The 18272-nt window shown below is 47.0% G+C and overlaps 2 protein-coding genes across 4 annotated transcripts; both read right to left on the reverse strand.

Moving 5' to 3' along the window:
- Positions 1–2225: 2225 nt before the first annotated feature.
- TAP2 (transporter 2, ATP binding cassette subfamily B member) lies at positions 2226–13038 on the reverse strand. Of its 2 annotated transcripts, XM_030804261.1 has the most exons (13): positions 12868–13038; positions 11951–12447; positions 11747–11861; positions 9570–9700; positions 9081–9286; positions 8316–8324; positions 6513–6710; positions 6219–6347; positions 4479–4667; positions 4129–4302; positions 3794–3953; positions 3280–3416; positions 2423–2912 (listed from the first exon to the last, which is right to left on the reverse strand). In XM_030804261.1, the coding sequence occupies exons 2-13, from the start codon at positions 12441–12443 to the stop codon at positions 2733–2735; spliced, it is 2121 nt and encodes a 706-aa protein (XP_030660121.1). In that variant the 5' UTR covers positions 12444–12447; positions 12868–13038; the 3' UTR covers positions 2423–2732. The 2 variants fall into 2 exon arrangements, with proteins under 2 accessions (XP_003272202.2, XP_030660121.1); XM_003272154.4 differs by lacking the exon at positions 8316–8324 and having other exon boundaries at positions 2226–2912.
- Positions 13039–14934: 1896 nt separating this feature from the next.
- Positions 14935–18237, reverse strand: PSMB8 (proteasome 20S subunit beta 8). Of its 2 annotated transcripts, none has more exons than XM_030804263.1 (6): positions 18195–18237; positions 17160–17307; positions 16890–17001; positions 16352–16481; positions 15749–15953; positions 14935–15264 (listed from the first exon to the last, which is right to left on the reverse strand). In XM_030804263.1, exons 1-6 carry the CDS (start codon positions 18207–18209, stop codon positions 15176–15178), a joined length of 699 nt encoding a protein of 232 aa, XP_030660123.1. In that variant the 5' UTR covers positions 18210–18237; the 3' UTR covers positions 14935–15175. The 2 variants fall into 2 exon arrangements, with proteins under 2 accessions (XP_030660123.1, XP_003272205.3); XM_003272157.4 differs by having other exon boundaries at positions 18063–18232.
- Positions 18238–18272: the final 35 nt, after the last annotated feature.

Consider the following 18272-nt stretch of genomic DNA (forward strand, 5'->3'; position numbering starts at 1 on the left):
AATTACGCATTTCCTGCTCGTTTCACAATTGCCATGTGGATTCCAAGTGGCTATCCCTGGGTGGAGGCATAAAGGACTTGAAACTCAATGCTGTTTCCACATAGGGCCAGGCAGACAGGGTATGGAGTTGTTTTGGCATCCAAGGAAATCTATCAGTTTTCCAAGCCTTGCCCTCTCCATTCATACTTTCCTTTAGAAAGAATAAGGCATGCCTGGGTGGGAAAGATACTGCAGGTAAATGAGAAGAAGGGGAAATTACAGGGTAAGGAGATCGATCAAATGGTGATGGGGGGTAGGAGTAAACAAAAAGAACTCTGGAGCAAACCAGGATTAGTGACATCTGTGGTTCCCAGACACACCACACTTACAGGAATTTGTCTATCTCGCCCGAATATTTTGACTTTCAGGGAACATTTTTCTGTGTCCCTGACATAAAGCCTACCTGGGAGTTTCCCCTGAGATAAGAAACTTTCAGGACATCTTAACGTCTACTGCATCTTCCTGTGCTGCCCATCAAGGTGAGTTTTCCACCCAGCTTTATCATGATTAGCTGTGTGATTTCATGTCAGTTTCTCTGTAAAATTAGATTTGACTGTTGCATTATTTTTAAGATGCCTTCCAGGCTCAAAGTATTATGATGCATGGGTGTAACTGTACTGAGGAAATCAAAAGAATTTTTCAGATCACCTTCTTCCGTGAGGGTTTCAGCTTCCATATAGTTGAGAGATACAGGAATTATTATTCCTGTTTTATGAATAAAGGACATTTGTGGGACAGAAACGAATCAGGCCAGAGTTCTTTCTCTCCAAATGCCTATTTTACCCTCTGTGAAATTTGAGAGATGGATGGGTGTGGAGCTGCAAGTCGGCCCCAGGATGAAAGAAAGGCAAATCTGCACAAGAAACTGCCCACTCTCACCCCATCCTCACTGCACCCTGCTCCCAACAGCTGCCAGGCAAGAAAAAATGCAAAACAGCAGTTCTGGGGAATCCATTGCCTGCACTGGAAAGTACCTGCTGTTTCCGGGAATATGAAGGTTTCTCTTTCCTAGAATAGCAACCTTCCAAGGTAAGTCCCTGCCAACAACCAGTGATGTGTACAATGTTGCATATTCAGTGGTGGGAGTGGGCAGGGAGGATTAAGATTGAGCACGATGGAGGAGATATTTATTCATTTATTCAATGGACTTTTTATTTATTCTCCACTATGAATTAGGCCCTCGGCCAGGTAGCAGATATAAAGCTTAATAAGATATATGGCTTTCCGCCCAGGTGCTCATGGTCTAATGGAAGGTCAAAAAAGGGGGGAAGGGGAAGACAGAGCTTTAAAAGGGCTGTGAAAGAGGTAACCAAACAGTGATAGAAGCACGTGGAAAGGGCACTTTCCCCAGACTGACGACATAAGGAAGGCCTCCTGGACAACCTGAACCCTGAGTTAAGTCTTGAACTTGAAAATCAGGGGCAAGTCGAGCAGAAAATGGGCAAGAAAACACCATATGCAAAGGCACAAAGGTATTGGGGAGGGCAGGAAGTTTGTTGTGGAGCTGAATGCAACAGGAAAGGGTGAGACAGATGGGCTGGAACAGTGTGTGCTCTGAAAAGGATCTCAGCAGTAGGGCTTAAGAGCACCTGAAGGAATTTTCAGAAATGCCATAATCATATGTGACATAGAATTTAGAAAAACGACTTTGTGCAGAATGGCTGGAAGAGGGAAGCTAATGGTAGAGAAACCTCTCTGGTGATGGGTTCACCTTAAGTCTATGAGTGAAGACTATAACAACAGGACTGGAGAGAAGAGAATAGATTCAGAATTATTTAGAGCTAAAAGCAGCAAAGCTTTTCTTGATCGGATTATGGATTAGGGTTTATGGACCCAAGACGCAATATAATTTATTGGGTCAGGGTGTGGACTCTAGGGTCAGGCCTGTATTCAAACTCCAACTCCACCACTACAACCACCTTGGAAAAGTCATTTAGCCTCTTTGAGCTTCAGTTTCCTCATCTGTAAAATAAGGATAATAACCAACCTCATAGGGTTGGGGATAATGATTAAAAACGATAATACATGAAAAACACTTAGCATAGTTCCTACTCACATTAAAACTCTATAAATGGTAGCTGTTACCATTATTAGAGTTATTAATACTGTTAATCAGGGGACTGTTCTCTGTCCCTCCAGACCCTAGCTTCTTCAAAACAGCAGACACTGGTGGGAACAGGAAAGGATATAGGAAGGCAATCTCATGAATATTTATGTCATTTTTGGTTAATTTCTATCTCAAAAACAGATAAATGACTGATGGGACAGGCAGCAAAATAGCAACTATGGTTATCTCTGGGAAGTGAAACAATGGGTACTTTTACTTTTCTGCTTTGTACTTTTTTATATTGTCTAAATTTTCTATATGAATGTACACAGTTCATGTAAGAAGGAAAATATTTTAAAATATATTTATTATGCCACAAAATACTCCTCATCACCAGGCAAAGCTCTAGTCACCAGGGAATTAAGTTTCCTGGACACAGACAGCCCCCATCCCACCCCCACCCCACCCCTCCACTCCACCCCACCCCACCCCTCCACCCCACCAAAAGCACACAGTGTCCAAATCTCCATCATGCCTGCAACTCAGGAACAACTATCTGGCCGCATGGCTCTAGGGAAACTCAAAGCAGGAACAGCTCTGGGTCCTGGAGACGCCCCTGAGAAGAGGGCCCAGTATCCCTGGGGCCTCAGTCCATCAGCCGCCGCTGCACCAGGCGGGAATAGAGGTCCTGTCCCTCCTGGAGCTGGGCGAGCTTCTGCAGCTCGCCCTCCTGGAGCACCAGGATCTGGTGGGCGCGCTGAACTGTCTGTAGCCTGTGAGCAATCACCAGCACCGTGCGATCCCCACGAGAATTCCAGTCCTGCAGCTGAAGGGGTGATCACAGTGCCTCAGAAAGACAGGAATGAGATGGACACCACATCCACCTGGGCACCATCTCTTCTGATTTAGGGTAAAGAAGGTGTGAAATAAAAGAAGGTAGGAAAGGGCAGTAGATAAAGGCCTGGACTGCCCTTCTCTCCCGGCTGTACTGCCACAGCTGGAGGAATGGGAGCCCAGGAGGGACTTGGGGCTGCCCTCACACCACCGGATTCCATTCCCCAACCCCAAGAAGGCACAGACTCTTTCCACTAGTAGGTCCTTCGTCCTCCCTCTGCCCAATTCTACAAAGGCTGATCCTCCCAGCATGCCCCTTCCCAGGCCCCACTGTCCCCTGCCCCTTTCACGGTACTCACAGCCTGCTCGCACTGCACATCCAGGGCACTAGTAGCCTCATCCAGGATGAGGACCCGTGGGTCTCGTACAAGGGCCCGGGCAATGGCCAGACGTTGTTTCTGTCCTGCAGCCAGCTGGCTCCCCTTCTCCCCTACATCTGAGGAAATCAGAGAAATTCCCTTCCTCAGATACAAGTGACAGAGACAACACACAAGGAGGGACAAGTGCAAAGCAGATACTTCCAGCAGGACCTCGGGAGGTGGGAGGGCCCAGTGGGAGGAGGGCCATGGGGTGGGGACCTGACGGGGCAGCCCATGGAGGGAGCACCACTGCTGCATTGCTCTCTGCAAACAAAGACTCTGGAGCAAGAGGGAGGCTGAAGAATTCAGTGTGTGGGGAAGGAGACGTAGGAGTGGAGGAAAGGGCAGAGGAACAGCAAACATCAAGTTACAGGGACACGACCTTCACCACTAAGAGTAAGTCTGATTTCCTCTTTTTTACTGAAGGAGCAGGCTTACAATTTGTAGAAGATACCTGTGTATATTCCATGCTCCATTTCCTGGATGAAGTCATCTGCGTGGGCAGCCTGGGCAGCCGCCATCACCTTATCATCTTCGCAGCTCTGCAGCCCATATGCAATGTTGCTCCTCACAGAACCGGAGAACAGCACAGGCTCCTGCCCAACTGAAACCACCTGTGCAGCGGGGACAGGGGCAGAGGACTATGTGTAAACCCCCAAGGCAGGGGCCCTCTTGTCCTCCCCACCTACCTCCCTCGGAATGAACACCTGGTGCGTCTTCCCATGGATCTCCCATCTGCTCTCTGCACATGCTCCCCTCACCTGTCCCATCTTCTCCCTCCTCACCCACCTGGCTGTGCAGGTAGCAGTGTTCATATTGTGAGATGGGCTTTTCATCCAGCAGCACCTGTCCCCCTGTGGGCTGGTACAGATTCTGCAGCAGGGCAGCCACCGTGCTCTTCCCAGACCCATTGGGTCCCACCAGCGCCGTCACCTCACCAGGACGTAGGGTGAACGTCAGCCCCTAGAAAACCAGAAAAGAGTTAAGGGCCTGCCCCTTCTCCCTCAAAATCCCTCCATTTCTCTTCCTAGCAGAGGCAAGACCAGTTTCTCAGAGGCAAATGAACTATAGGCTGTGATGTCCAATTATGCATTAGCAGCAGAGAGCAAGGGTCCAGGTTTCCTCCCTCTTTCATGCACCTTGAGCACAGGCCTGTTGGGGCGATTGGGATATGCAAAGGAGACATCTTGGAATTTCACAATCCCCTGCAGAGTGGTGGGGGCAAGTGTGCCAGGTGAAGGCAGATTTGGCTGTCGGTCCATGTAGGAGAAAACCTTCTCCGCAGCTCCCACGTTGCTGAGCATATCCCCATATATGTATACCAGGGCCTGGAAAACAGGAATGGGAGAGCCGGCTAATTAAACACACTTCTACCGGAAACCACCCTCCCAACTCCTCGCACACTCCACTCACAACAGCACTGCTCCTCCTCCGTATTCAAAAGAGATTCTCCACCTTTAAATGTACAATTTGGATGGAATTTAAAAGTGGCACCAATACCCCAGTGTTCCAATTTGCAATGTAAAGGCTATACAGTCCATTCTCCTACCATACAGCATTGCCTCTAGCCCCAGATCTTTTCAGTTACTGCTTCCTATTACTTATGCCCAGTTCTGTCTTGCTTGATTAGACGGGGAGCTCCTTAAATGCAGGCACTGTGCCCAACTCACCTTTGTAGCCATCAGAGTGCCTAGCGCAGTTCACTATACAAAAAAAGATGTTTATCGAGTGTCTAGGAAAATGTTTAAATAAAGCCCTGGATGAAGTAGTTGTTTTTGAGAACTGGTGAATGTAGGAAGAGACCTAAATGCTCACTCTGCCTTTCCTTATCAAACTGTACCACCGGGTAATGAAATGGTAGATGAAGGGAAGTCTCCCTTCATAGACCTACTTCAGCTAATACATGAAGAATGATAGAGTATCTCCCTTTTGCAGCCCTAATTCTGTCATGGATCTAGGTACTGCTCATCGGTGGCTGATGTTGCCACAAATAGAGAACCAGACATTGTGTGCCTCTTGGAGGAAGAATGCATCACCACCTAAAAAGTACTGTTGCTGGAAAAAGACAAAAAAACACCCTCAATCTCACAAGCTTCTAGGTTTATCTATCAATAGACAGGAAGTACAGAGGCAGAAGAGCATAAAATACCACAGGGATTCAGTCAACAAAATCCAGACCCTAAGAAACTCCACAGGACAAACAACCTATTTCTTCAACAAATAAACTGTGCAAGGGAAACTTTTAGAAAGATACATGGATTGATGGGTGGATGGATAGATAGATAGATAGATAGATAGATAGATAGATAGATAGATAAATAGATAGATAGATAGATTTAAAAGATGTATCAACCAATCACAATATGTGGACCATTTTTGGATCCTGACTTAAGCAAAGTATAATAAACACAGTCATACACATATATTACATGGACAGCACAAGTGGAAATTTGACAATTGACTATTCAATAAATTTTAAGAACTATTGTTAATTTTTTGGTGTGATAATGGCTTTGTTGTTATACACTTTAAAAGATGTTTATATTTTTAAGAAACATACTGAAATATTTACAGATGAAACTATATAATATCTTGGATTTGCTTCAGAATAATATGGGTGGGGGGAAGTGGCTGGGGATACAGATCAAACAAGATTGAGCATGAGTTGATCATTGTTAAAGCACAGGATGTATACATGTGAGTTTCTAATATTATTTTGTCTCATTTTTGGCATATGTTTAAAATTCTCCATAGCAAAATTACTTGCGGGTTTTGGTTTTGTATTGTATTGTTAAAAGTAACAAATAAAGCCCAAGGCCCAGAAGGCCACAAAGAAAAAGAGAGGGGAAAAAGGAGAGCAGGCTTGGCTTCTCACTCACGTGCACATAGCTCCCCACGCTCTCCTGGTAGATCATAAAGGAAAGCAGGCTGCCCTGGGTGAGCTCCCCATCCTGCATCTGCTGCAGCCCACAGCTCAGCATCAGCATCTGCACCCCCAAGTGCAGCACCTGGGAGAGGAGAAGAAAGAGATGAGGCTGGGAATCTTCCCATTCTTTCCCCCTCTCTGCCTCTATGAGACTGAGCTGCAAAGGCCCCCAGAACCAGCTGTAGTTTCCCCTTCCCTTGCCCTCCCCCTTTCCCGGGCTCCTTTCACAACCACTCCACTATCTTACCCTCCTTACGAGCAGGTACAAGGCGCGTTCCAGGTCTCTCCGCCAATACAGCTGCCGGCATTGTTCAAGGGCCTCTTTATAGCGACAGACTTCATGCTCCTCAGCCCCAAAACTGCGAATGGTCTGCAGCCCTCCAATGGCCTCCCGCACCACCTGCCCTGCCCTGGCCACTGCATCCTGGATATCCCGAAGCACTGCCTGGAAAAGAGGGTCAGCAAACACTGGGGCTGATGTGGCAGAGGACAGCAGGCCCCCACATCTTATTCCAGCCCATGAGATGCTCCCTACTCTACCTAAAAATACCAAACTGTTTCTTTCCCTCTTCCTTACTCTTCTTTCCAGAAGGAATAAGAGTGAAGGAGCGAGGGAACAAAATACTACTGAGCTCTCAGTGTTAGGTAGTATAGGAGATACATGCAATTTTTTTAACCTTCATTTGAGGTAATTCTCCCATCCCCAGTGTCTGAATCAGGAAGGAAGGGTAATTTTCCCAAGGAGCCACAGATATTTAAGAAAGGTGAAGATGTAATTCCAAATGGATCAAAGGCCTAAACGTAAGAGCTAACACTATAAAACTCCTAGGAAAATGTGGGAGAAAAGCCTCATGCCACTAGATTTGGCAGTGATTTATTGGATATGACACCAAAAGCACAGGCAACAAAAACTAGATAAATCAGACTTCATCAGAATTTAAAACATTTGTGCATCAAAGAACTCTAGCAACAGAGTGAAAAAGCAACCATGAAATGCAAGAAAATATTTGTGAATCATATATCTGATAGGAAATTAATATGCAAAACATATAGCGAACTCCCACGACTCAAAAAAAAAATCAGAAAATGGGCAAAGAACTTGCAGACATTCTCTCAAGAAAGATACATAAGTGGCCAAAAAGCACATGAAAAGATGCTCAATATTTACTGATCATTAGGGAAATGCAAATCAAAACTACAAGGAGATAATCCTAATCACCTAATCACCATTAGAATGGCTATTAAAAAAAAAGACAACAGAAAGAAGTAAGCGTTGATGAGGATGTGGAGAAATTGGAAACCTTATGCACTGCTGGTGGGAATTTAAAACGGTGCTGCCGCTATGGAAAACTGTACTGTGGTTTGATATGGTCTGGCTGTGTCCCTACCCATATCTCATCTTGAATTCCCATGTGTTGTGGGAGGGACTGGGTAGGAGGTAACTGAATCATGAGGACAAGTCTTTCCCATGCTGTTCTTGTGATACTGAATAAGTCTCACGAGATACAATGGTTTTAAAAAGGGGAATTCCCCTGCACAAGCTGTCTTTTCTCTTGTCTGCTGCCATGTGAAATGTGTCTTTCACCTTCCGCCATGACTGTGAGGTCTTCCCAGTCACGTGGAACTGTAAGTCCAATAAACCTCTTTCTTTTGTAAATTGCCCAATCTTGGGTATGTCTTTATCAGCAGCATAAAAATGGACTAATACATGGTTCCTCAAAAATTTTTAAATAGAATTGCCATATGATCCAGCAACTCCACTTCTAAGTATATACCCAAAAGAACCAAAAGCAGATTCTCAAACAGGTATTTGTACACTCATGTCCACAGCAGCATAATTCACAATAGCCAAAAGGTGGAAACAACGCAAATGTCCATTGACAGATGAATGGATAATCAAAATGTGATATATGCACACAATAGAATTATTATGCAGCCTTAAAAGGGAGGAAATTCTAACACATGCTACAATATGGATGAGGCCTGAAGACATTATGCTAAGTAAAATAAGCCAGTCACAAAGAGACAAATACTGTATGGTTCCACTTACATACAGTACCTGGAGTCATCAAATTCATGGAGACAGAAGGTACAATGGAGGTTGCCAGGGACAGAAGGTACAATGGAGGTTGCCAGGGGCCAGGGGTTGGGGGTAGTAGGCAGTTACTGTTTAGTGGGTACAGAGTTTCATTTTAGGAAGATGAAAAAAGTTATGGAGATGGATGGTGACGATGGTTGCCCGATAACAATGTGGGTTTCCTAAATGTCACTGCACTGTACACTTCAAATGGTTAAAATGGTAAATTTTATGTTATGTATGTTTTACCACAATATAAGAGAAAAAGAGAAGGTGGAGCTGACATTCAGACTTAGGACTTCCTGACGATGCCTCCTTTCCCTTTGCTGCATCCAGACTTCTTCTGCTGATTTTAAAGGGAAAATCTCCCTGCCTAAAAGCCTCTAAGAAATCATTTTTAATCTTCTCAGTGGGGGCGGGGGATGTACAGACTCCTTTGAGAAGCTAATGAAAAGTTATCATCGCCTATCATCTCCCCTTCCTATTCCCTCCCCAAACCTTCACATACACTTTTACATTTTTGTTTATAGTTCTGGAGAATCATGAAGCTTCTGAACTCAAATATCCATTGTTGGATGGCTAGACAAACAAAATGTAGTATATACTACAATATACCTTCTCCCCTAAGGGCTGAGAAGAGAACATCTCTCTCTAGGAGATCGTCTAGCCGCAAATATGGAAGCCTCCTCACCTGTCAGTTTTATTCTCCCTTTGGGGTTCCCTTACATGCACACTCACCTGATGGCGGGTGTTGTACACCTTCTCGGCTGCTATCGTGAAGGGCATGTGCAGCAGAGAAAGGAGGGTGAGTCGAGGCGATATGCTGAGCATGAAGCCATACAGCCCCACCACTTTCACCACGCTTCGCAAGAGCACATTGGCATTTAAAGGAAGCCAGTTACTCATCAGGGTGGTATCCGAGCTCAGCCGTGAGTTCAGCTCCCCTAAGAAGGACAGAGCAGGTGAGGAAAGAGGAAACCATGTGTACTGCAGGGCCCCCAGAAACTCCCTCCTGACTGTTCCCTCTGACACAGCCCCCTCCTCTGAACATCCTCCTTCACTTGCAGAGGGACAGTGGAGGCTGCTTCTCCACCCTGTCCCAAACAAGAGAAAAGCATCCCCAGGCCCTGGCATACAGGTGAAGGCAGGAGGAGAGGCTGTGGGTGGAAGGTCACTGAGGGGCAAGGGATGTCCATGGAAATCTCAGACCTGGACTCCAGGCCCCACCTGTCTTAGTCTCCTGGAAGAAACCGAGGTCCTGGCGCAGCAGGGAGGAGAAAAGCTGCTCCCGGATCCGCAAGTTGATTCTAGACATGGTGTAGGTGAAGCAGCCTCCTCGGCAGCCTGCAGACAGTGAGCTGCGGGGTAGGAGAATAAGAGGGGAGGGAGATGCAGAGAAGGAGCAAGCCAGCGGGTGAAACAGAGGAGCAAGCCAGGAGTGCAGAGAAGCGCAAAGTCGGGGGAAAGCATGCCAGGAGAGGCAAAAGAGAAAGAAATGAGAGACAGACACACAGAGAGAGAAGAGGTAAGGAATACACAGAGGAAGAAGAAAGAGGAGACACGGTGAGCTAGATGTGAGAACAAAATCATAACATGTACAAATTCACAAGTATTTATGGAGTGCACTCTGTACTAGACACAATAGAAGACTACAATAGAAGGGAAAAGATATTGTGAAAACAACTATCCCAGTGCTTGCTTCTGTCCTGGCCTCCCTCAGGCTTGTCCCTCTGTGCGTCTCCTCTGCCTTGGCCTCCTTCCTGCCCCATACCCAAAGCCCTTCTCTGTCATCATAGATACTTCATCATGGGAACTGCAGTAATAAACTCCCTGCCCCCACCATTCTCTGGAGCCCCAGAGTCATGTGATTCCCATCTTTCATCCTTCACGTTGGAGAATTCGTCTTAGACCAACTACATGTCTACAGTAAAACTTAGAGGAAAAAATATAAAAGCATAAAAGCAGGTATTTTACAAAATACATATTTCTAATACAAATTTAGTTACCATATTGAAGAGGCGTTTGGAATAGTCAGACATGATATAATGAGGGTTTGGACTTTAATGACAGGGAAGCATTCTGAGAAATGTGTCATTAGATGGTTTCATCGTTGTATGAACACCATAGAGTTTACCTACACAAACCTAGATGGTTTCATCGTTGTATGAACACCATAGAGTGTACCTACACAAACCTAGATGGTTTCATCGTTGTATGAACACCATAGAGTGCACCTACACAAACCTAGATGGTTTCGTCGTTGTATGAACACCATAGAGTGTACCTACACAAACCTAGATGGTTTCATCGTTGTATGAACACCATAGAGTGTACCTACACAAACCTAGATGGTTTCATCGTTGTATGAACACTGTAACCTATGGTCGTTGTATGAACACCATAGAGTGTACCTACACAAACCTAGATGTCATAGCCTACTGCACACCTAGGCCGTATAGTTTAGCCTATTGCTCCTAGGCTACGAATCTGTACAACATATGATTCCACCTAACACTGTGGGCGACTGTAACACAGAAGTAAGTATTTGTGTATCTAAACATAGAAAAGGTACAGTAAAAATATGGTATTATAATCTTGTGGGTCCACCATCTTATATGAGGCCCATCATTGACCTAAACATCATTATGCAGTGCATGACTAGTTTCAGCAGAAAGCAGCCAGGATGGAATGAAGGCACAATGAAGAAGTGGTTTTTGAGGGTATTCTAAATTAAGTATGACCATAAAAATAGAGACAATCAGGCCGGCTGAGATTTGGGTAAGATGAGTGCTCACCTCCTTAAACTTTGCACCCCAGGTGCCTCGCTCACCTCATCCCAGTCCCGGCCTTATCAAACAGTTTGTTTGTTTGAGTATGTCTAGAAAGAGAAGGGAAAGCAAGTGAAGGGAAAAGAGTAATGATTCTGGAAAGAAAGGTGATAAGCCTCAGAGTAAGATCTTCAGAGATTGGCAAGATGAGTTGGGAAAGAAGAGTGAGAGGGAGAAGCATGCCCATCCTGAGGAGATAGTGATCCTGGAGAGATACTTTGGAGACAGACTTAGGGGTAGGAGGTAGGAGGCAGAAAGAAATGGAATTTCATGGACCTAGGAATGTTGAGAGACAACTGAGAGACATTCCATCTGAGACTTAAATTCCTTTTGTACTACCTTCACTCATAACTTGTACCTATAATAAGATCAGATAAACTTTGAAGATATTGGATGAATATGAACGAAGGAAGAAATGAATGGACAGATGAAACAGAATGGTGACTACATTTACCATATTTTAGTTTAAGTATTTTTGTGCTTTCCACCTGAAACGGCCTAGAAATGTAGTTAGGGAAGTGAAGACCCCTGTAAAGATTTGGGGCTAGCAAATAGACCCAGCTGCCCATCACCTACCTGCCAAAGGAGAAGAGGCACATGAAGAAGATGGCACTGACAAAGGCATGGGGGTCAAAATCACCACCCAAGATGTCAATCACACGACCAGAATAGTGAGGGATTAATGTCTCACCTGAAAGAGGCATGAAAAATAATACGTGAATGTGCTGGTGCCCAGGCCCTTTTACCACCTCCAACTCACAACGTCCTCTCCTGACTCACCCAAAACAGCAAGGACAAGGAAGAAGAAAGCGGCAACGAGGAGCGGCAGGTCCGGCCTGGAGAGCTTCAGCAGCCTCCACATCAAAACGTTGTTGTTCACCTGGTCCTGCTCCTTCTCCTGGGCTCCAGGAGGGCTCAGAACAGCCCACAGTGACCAGCTGAGCCCCGCAGCCCCGTACCCCACCAGCAGCCAGCTCCAAGGGGCTGAAGCGACTCTGGCTGGGGGAGCACGTAAGGCCCCCGCCACCAGGGCTCTCAGGGATACAGTCAGGGGGGTGGCCAGACAGAGCGGGGGCAGCAGTGTCCCCACAAATCCTAGCAGCCCACTTAGCTTTAGCAGCCCCCACAGCCCTCCCAGCCGCAGGGTCCCCTCCAGCCATAGTCCTGGCTGCCCTTGAGGAAGCAAAGTCCCCAGAGGGCCCTGAAGCAGCCACAGTAAAGCCGCGTCCACCAGCAGCAGGGAGGTCCAGGGTCTCAGGTCAGGGAGTGGCATGGCTCTGTCAATGGATAGAGATGAGAAATTATGGGGGTGGAGTCCCAATCCTTGTCCCTGCCCTCCTACCCGCCCGGCTCCGCCCAACCCGTCCACCGGCTTCTCATTTTATCCTGTTCGACCCCGAGAGCTCTCCTGAGTAACCGGTGCTCATCCGTACACCCCTCCTACGACAGACAGCTTTCGGCCTGTCTGGGGAGCTGGAAGCATGACCATCAGGAGCCTCGTGCTTAAAAAAAAAAAAAAAAAAAAAAATCCCCGGACCCCCACCCCCACTCCCGCCTGCCGCGGCGAGCTAAGTGGTCCGGGCTCCGCTCCCTCCTATCGCCGGGTGCAGAGGGACTGGGAAGCAGGAGCGTAGAGTGGGTAGTCATTTGGGCTGCGTCCCTGTTGGCGCTCCAGGTTCCCCTCCGCACCAACTCACCAGCCGCGGCGGGGAGACTGCAGCTCCGGGGGATTCTTCTTCAGCGCTGAGGTCCGCTCCGTCTCTCCCAACTTCGCTACCGGCTCTGGTCCGCCAGCTACGCTCGGCCAAGGCGGGCGTCAGGGCTCGGGCAGCTTTCGCTTTCGCTTCCCCAGCCAAGGCCTTCATTCTGGGCTGGGCCGCCGGGAGGGGGCGCGCGAGACCCGCAGACAGCGGAACTGGAGCCCGAACTCTGGTTCGCACGGCACAGGCCTGCAATGAGTTTCACTCGCCTTTAGCGGCGGTTACTCTGGGATATAAAACTGCAAAAATGTTTCTTTATCATTAAGTAAAATACAGTTGTCTTAAGGGCAACTTTATCTGTTGTCCTTGCTTTGTAATTGGAGAGTGCTTTGTAATTGAAGAATCACTGAATTTTCTCAAATTTACTACTTAAAGCTCTGAGCCTACTATTAAGAAGTGCCCTCTTTCTGGCCGGGCGCGGTGGCTCACGCCTGTAATCACAGCACTTTCGGAGGCCGAGGCGGGCGGATCGCCTGAGGTCAGGAGTTCGAGACCAGCCTGGCCAACATGGTGAAACCCTGTCTCTACTAAAAATACAAAAATTAGCCAGGACGTGGTGGCGGACACCTGTAATCCCAGCTACTCGGGAGGCTGAGGCAGGAGAATCGCTTGAACTCAGGAGGCAGAGGCTTCAGTGAGCCTAGATCAGGTCATTGCACTCCAGCCTGGGCGACAAGAGCGAGACTTCGTCTAAAAAAAAAAAGTGCCCTCTTCCATGCAAGCTCCAGTTTTAGGCGAGCGAAAAATATGCTGGGCTCTCCTAAATAGAAGGTTCCAACAAATCTCACCAGGCCAAAGGGGATTTTCACGTACAGATTTTGAATTTAGTAGGCCCTGAGCGTTCATCTTCATCTGTCCTTCTCAGCCGGAGCACCTTGAGCTGGCGCGTGTTCAGGTGCCTCTAAGCCTGTACTCCAAATTATGTTGGGAGCACCTTCAGCTTATGAGGGAAATGCACGGTACTGGGCTTTGGTTCTTGTTCTATTTTAACACTGTTTAGAACAGTAATCAGGTTTCTAAATATCCTTCCTGACCCAGAGCCTACCTATGCAACAGAAAGATCCGTTTATTCCAGAAAGGACTCTTCAGATTGAAACCACCTCCCAAACTAAAAACAAACAAACAAAATCCCCAAAGGAAGGGTCGCTTGGATTCCAAATCACCATTTCGAAATGTTATCTGTGTGACTACCAAGGAGTCACTTAAAGTTTAAAATAGTAGTGGTGGGGAGGAGGGATTTTAAGTAGGGGCTCGCTAAAGTTTTTACAACTCTATTCATTCTGGCATTTTAAGAATCTCTCTCTAATGAAAAAAGCTCCATGCTCAAGCTCATGCTACTACTTTCAAGCATTTGTTTCCTTTATTTTCTGGAAAGTGACGTGGTCCATAGTTCCAGCATGATTCCGAAACGCTCATGATGTGTGTCTCTTTCTTCTAACCTGGGTCTTTTACATTTTCCCCACACTCCCCACTTAGGGGAGTCCTCCTGATCTCTTCTTCTTCTAGAATTATAGTCCTGTCATCTTGCAATTCAGCATGACACATCATGAAATTAGACCCTTAATGTCTGTCTTTATATTCAATATCCAATATCTCCAAAGTGTTATTTGGGGTAAATGGTATGGTGTTTATATGATTACCGTATTAAGGTGAAGTGGAAGCTTTTTCATCCCACCCTATAAAGTCAAAAACAGTTATCCTAGGTGCCCGACTCCCTGTTCCTCAAACCATTAACAATGGAGCACACAGGAGTCTCCAGGTGTCTGTCTATGGAAAGGACCCTAACCTATGTGAAATTGCAGACAAGTGTCCATGGACAACAATGATCAGCCTTCCTGAGGTCTTGGAGAGATGAATGTGGAAGGAAATCCCAGGAAGAAAGATGTGGTGAGGCCACATTTCTTAGATAGGGGTCTGAGTCCCTTCTCCAGAAAAAGCATCTCTTTACTTTCTGCCCTACCCAGCAACCACAGGCCCAACCCCATTCAGCCACAAGACAGAGGCATTTATAACCGTTTTTCTTTATTCTACTTAGTGAGGCACCCAGAAACTTCCCTGGGGGAAATGCTTTTTCGAATAGAGAACACGCGGAAGATGCACTTCACCAGCCTCCTCTGGCTGCTGAGCCCGTACTCTCTCTTTGGCTCAGGCTAGGCCTCTTCTTCTCCTGGGACTTAACATGACTCAGGTCCCTGAGTCGGCCAAGCCCTCCCAGAGGGGACCTGCCCAGCTTCCACCACCACCATTACTGATTGGCTTCCCGGTACTGGTGCAGCAGGTCACTGACATCTGTACTTTCTACTTTTACCCAACCATCTTCCTTCATGTGGTACACTGTGGACAAATGAGAAAAGAACACGGAGTCACCTTTCACCTCAGCAAGTTCCTGTCACTGGTGTTACGTTGAAGGCAGTAGTAACAAGACACATGCACAGGCTTAAAACCATATGACTGGGCCTTTAATGCCCTTCTTGTGACTCTGAAAATTTCCTCCCTACCACTCTCCCTCCTTTGAGTCTCTCAATCTTTTTTTTTTTTTCTTTTGAGATGGAGTCTCGCTCTGTGGCCCAGACTGGAGTGCAATGGCGTGATCTTGGCTCACTGAAAGCTCCACCTCCCAGGTTCAAGTGATTCTCCTGCCTCAGCCTCCCAAGTAGCTGGGACTACAGGTGCCCATCACCACATCTGGCTAATTTTTGTATTTTTAGTAGAGACAGGGTTTAACCATGTTGACCAGGTTGGTTTCTCAATCTTAAATCACCCCCCCACCACCCGCCGACTCCTCCCAGGCATGGTGGTGGGAGCATTGGTCTCTTACTATTGACAACGCCTCCAGAATAGCTGTCTCTGTGAGTGGCATAAGCAATAGCCCTGCGGCCAAGGTCATAGGCCTCTTCAGGGCTAAGATTAGGCCAATAGCCACTGTCCATGACCCCGTAGGCATAAGTGTTCCCACTACCAGTGGAGAACATATTTCCTGAGAGCCGAGTCCCATGTTCATCCACGTAGTAGAGTCCAGGACCCTATAAGATGAAAGATTTCAGGCTGAAATTGGAGAGGAAGATGTTGGTAACATGGGGGTTCAAATATGAGACATAAAAAGTGAACAAAAGAATTAATATTACCACAAGAACATTGGAATTAGGAAACCACTTTGGTAAAGTCATCGAACTTTAGAAATAAAAAAGGAAAAACAAACTCGAAATCAACTGTTTAACAAAAGGGACAAGCTTACAAAACACATGCAATGATTCATATCTGGGCCAATAAATATTCCATGGATATACTGGAACAGTTCTATAACCAAGCACTCTATATGCCATGCATCTTGTCAGGGAGGGAGTAGGAGTATACGATGGGAAACAGATCTGTCATACAAAGGGAACATGGTGGGGGAACATGAAGAATGGAGAGCACCCACCTTCTTATCCCAGCCACAGATCATACTGCCCATAGAGAGGCCCATGCCCCGGTACTGGCACATCATGTTGGACAGCAGCTTGGAGGCTGCCGACACTGAAATACGTTCTCCATTTCGCAGATAGTACAGCCTGGGTGAGGACAAGGTGGAGTGAGGGAAGAGAGATTAGCTCTTTCCAACTTGATGGGGCAGGAAATGATTGAAGAGATAGGCATTGGAAAGGAATTATTTTGTAGGATCTAAAGATCAGAGGAAGATTTGGAATTTAAAGTATCTGAAACATACAAAGGCAACCTAGTAAATGATACTATCCCACCATGGTGGATGTGTCAGTGCTAAATAACTGACATACTATCTGGCTTATGAGTGGAGCACAGGCTGAGATTTGGGAGAAGGTTCTTATCATCAAAAAGGTGTTTTGTGAAATATGCTGTTAGCACTAAGATGGACCACATAGGACAAGAGTAAGGAGCAATGATCTGAGAGATCCGGGGATTAACCACTAGGCTAAGAAAGGAAGATGAGAGGCCTCCCTTACCTGCATTCCTTGGCCAGCAGGCGCTCCCAGTACTGACAGTCTGCTGCACAGCCAGACATGGTGCCAAGCAGGTAAGGGTTAATCTCAATCACCTTGTTCGTCCGTAAGGTATCTGGAAGAAGATGGAGTTTTGGGACAGAAGGGATGATCCCACAGATCCCCCAGTGTGTCCTAAATCAATATCCACTTCCACTTTGCTGCAGAGTTGGCCTCCTGCGGAAAGGGGAGCCCAGCTCCCCAGAGTCTGCCTGCTGGAGCGTATACACTCACCAATGTAGGAGCCAGCTGAGGCCCGAGAATCCACTGCTACAATCACTCCATGCTGGAACTTGAAGGCGAGTGTGGTGGTGCCGTGGGCCATCTCAATCTGAACGTTCCTTTCTCCGTCCCCACCCAGGGATTGGAAGAATTCTGTGGGCTGATAAGAGAAAAGAGGTTGAGAAAGGCAATGAAAAATTCTGTAGTAAGAGGCTCCAGGAAAAGGTTTTAGGGAGTATGAGGGTGAGGAGATATGCAGAAATTATCTAACCATCAATAAATGAAACAGTTAATAACCAATCTCTAGAAGGAAATGGCTTGGGAGAAGGAAAAGAAGAGGCATGCCGTATCAACCTTTTCCATTTTCCAGCATAATAGAAATGAAAGCAAGCACATGTTACCATTACTAAAAAATTTTGAGAGTGACTTAAAGGGTTTCTTCCATGCATAAACCAACCCTCACAAAACACGTTTAGTAACAGTATCCTCACTTTACAGAAGAGGGGCTTGGGACCTAGACTAAGTGATTTGATCTAAGTCGCGCAACAGTGAGTTGCTGAGAGGAGGCCAGCTGGCAAAGTTCATAGGTTTCCCAAGACCCCACACACCTCCTATACCATGTGATAACCCCAGGAAAAAGGCTCCACGATTTATGTGTGGACAAGGGCAGGAAAGTTCTCTTGTCTTCCTTTGGGAGCCCCCACCTTACCTGTAACTCTTTGTCCTAACCTGCACTTCCTTCTCTCAGGCCCCATCCCCATGTGGCCTCTGCTTTGGGTCTGGCGCTCTCCAGGACTAAAGGCTGCCCCCCACCCTGTCCCCCGCGCTCCCGCTCTCGCCTCCTCCTCTCAGGCGACCCTCCACTCCTCAGCGCCCGCCTGCCTGCATCCCTGGGGGCTCCCCTACAGCCCCGACCTGCATTCCCCGGGGTAAGGCGAGCTCTGGAGATCGCATAGAGAAACTGTAGTGTCCTGGGTCCGAGCGACGCCCGCTTCCCTCAACCGGGAGAGCCCATTCCGGCCGCTGCCCTCGGGGGGCTCCGCATACATCCAGTAGCGCCATGACCTCCCAGCACCCAGAGATCTGTCGGCTCTCGGAGGAGGAAGTGAAAGCGAAAGCCACAGA

Source organism: Nomascus leucogenys, chromosome 22a (genome assembly GCF_006542625.1).
Source record: "Nomascus leucogenys isolate Asia chromosome 22a, Asia_NLE_v1, whole genome shotgun sequence".
In the NCBI taxonomy this organism is placed as follows: Eukaryota; Metazoa; Chordata; class Mammalia; order Primates; family Hylobatidae; genus Nomascus; species Nomascus leucogenys.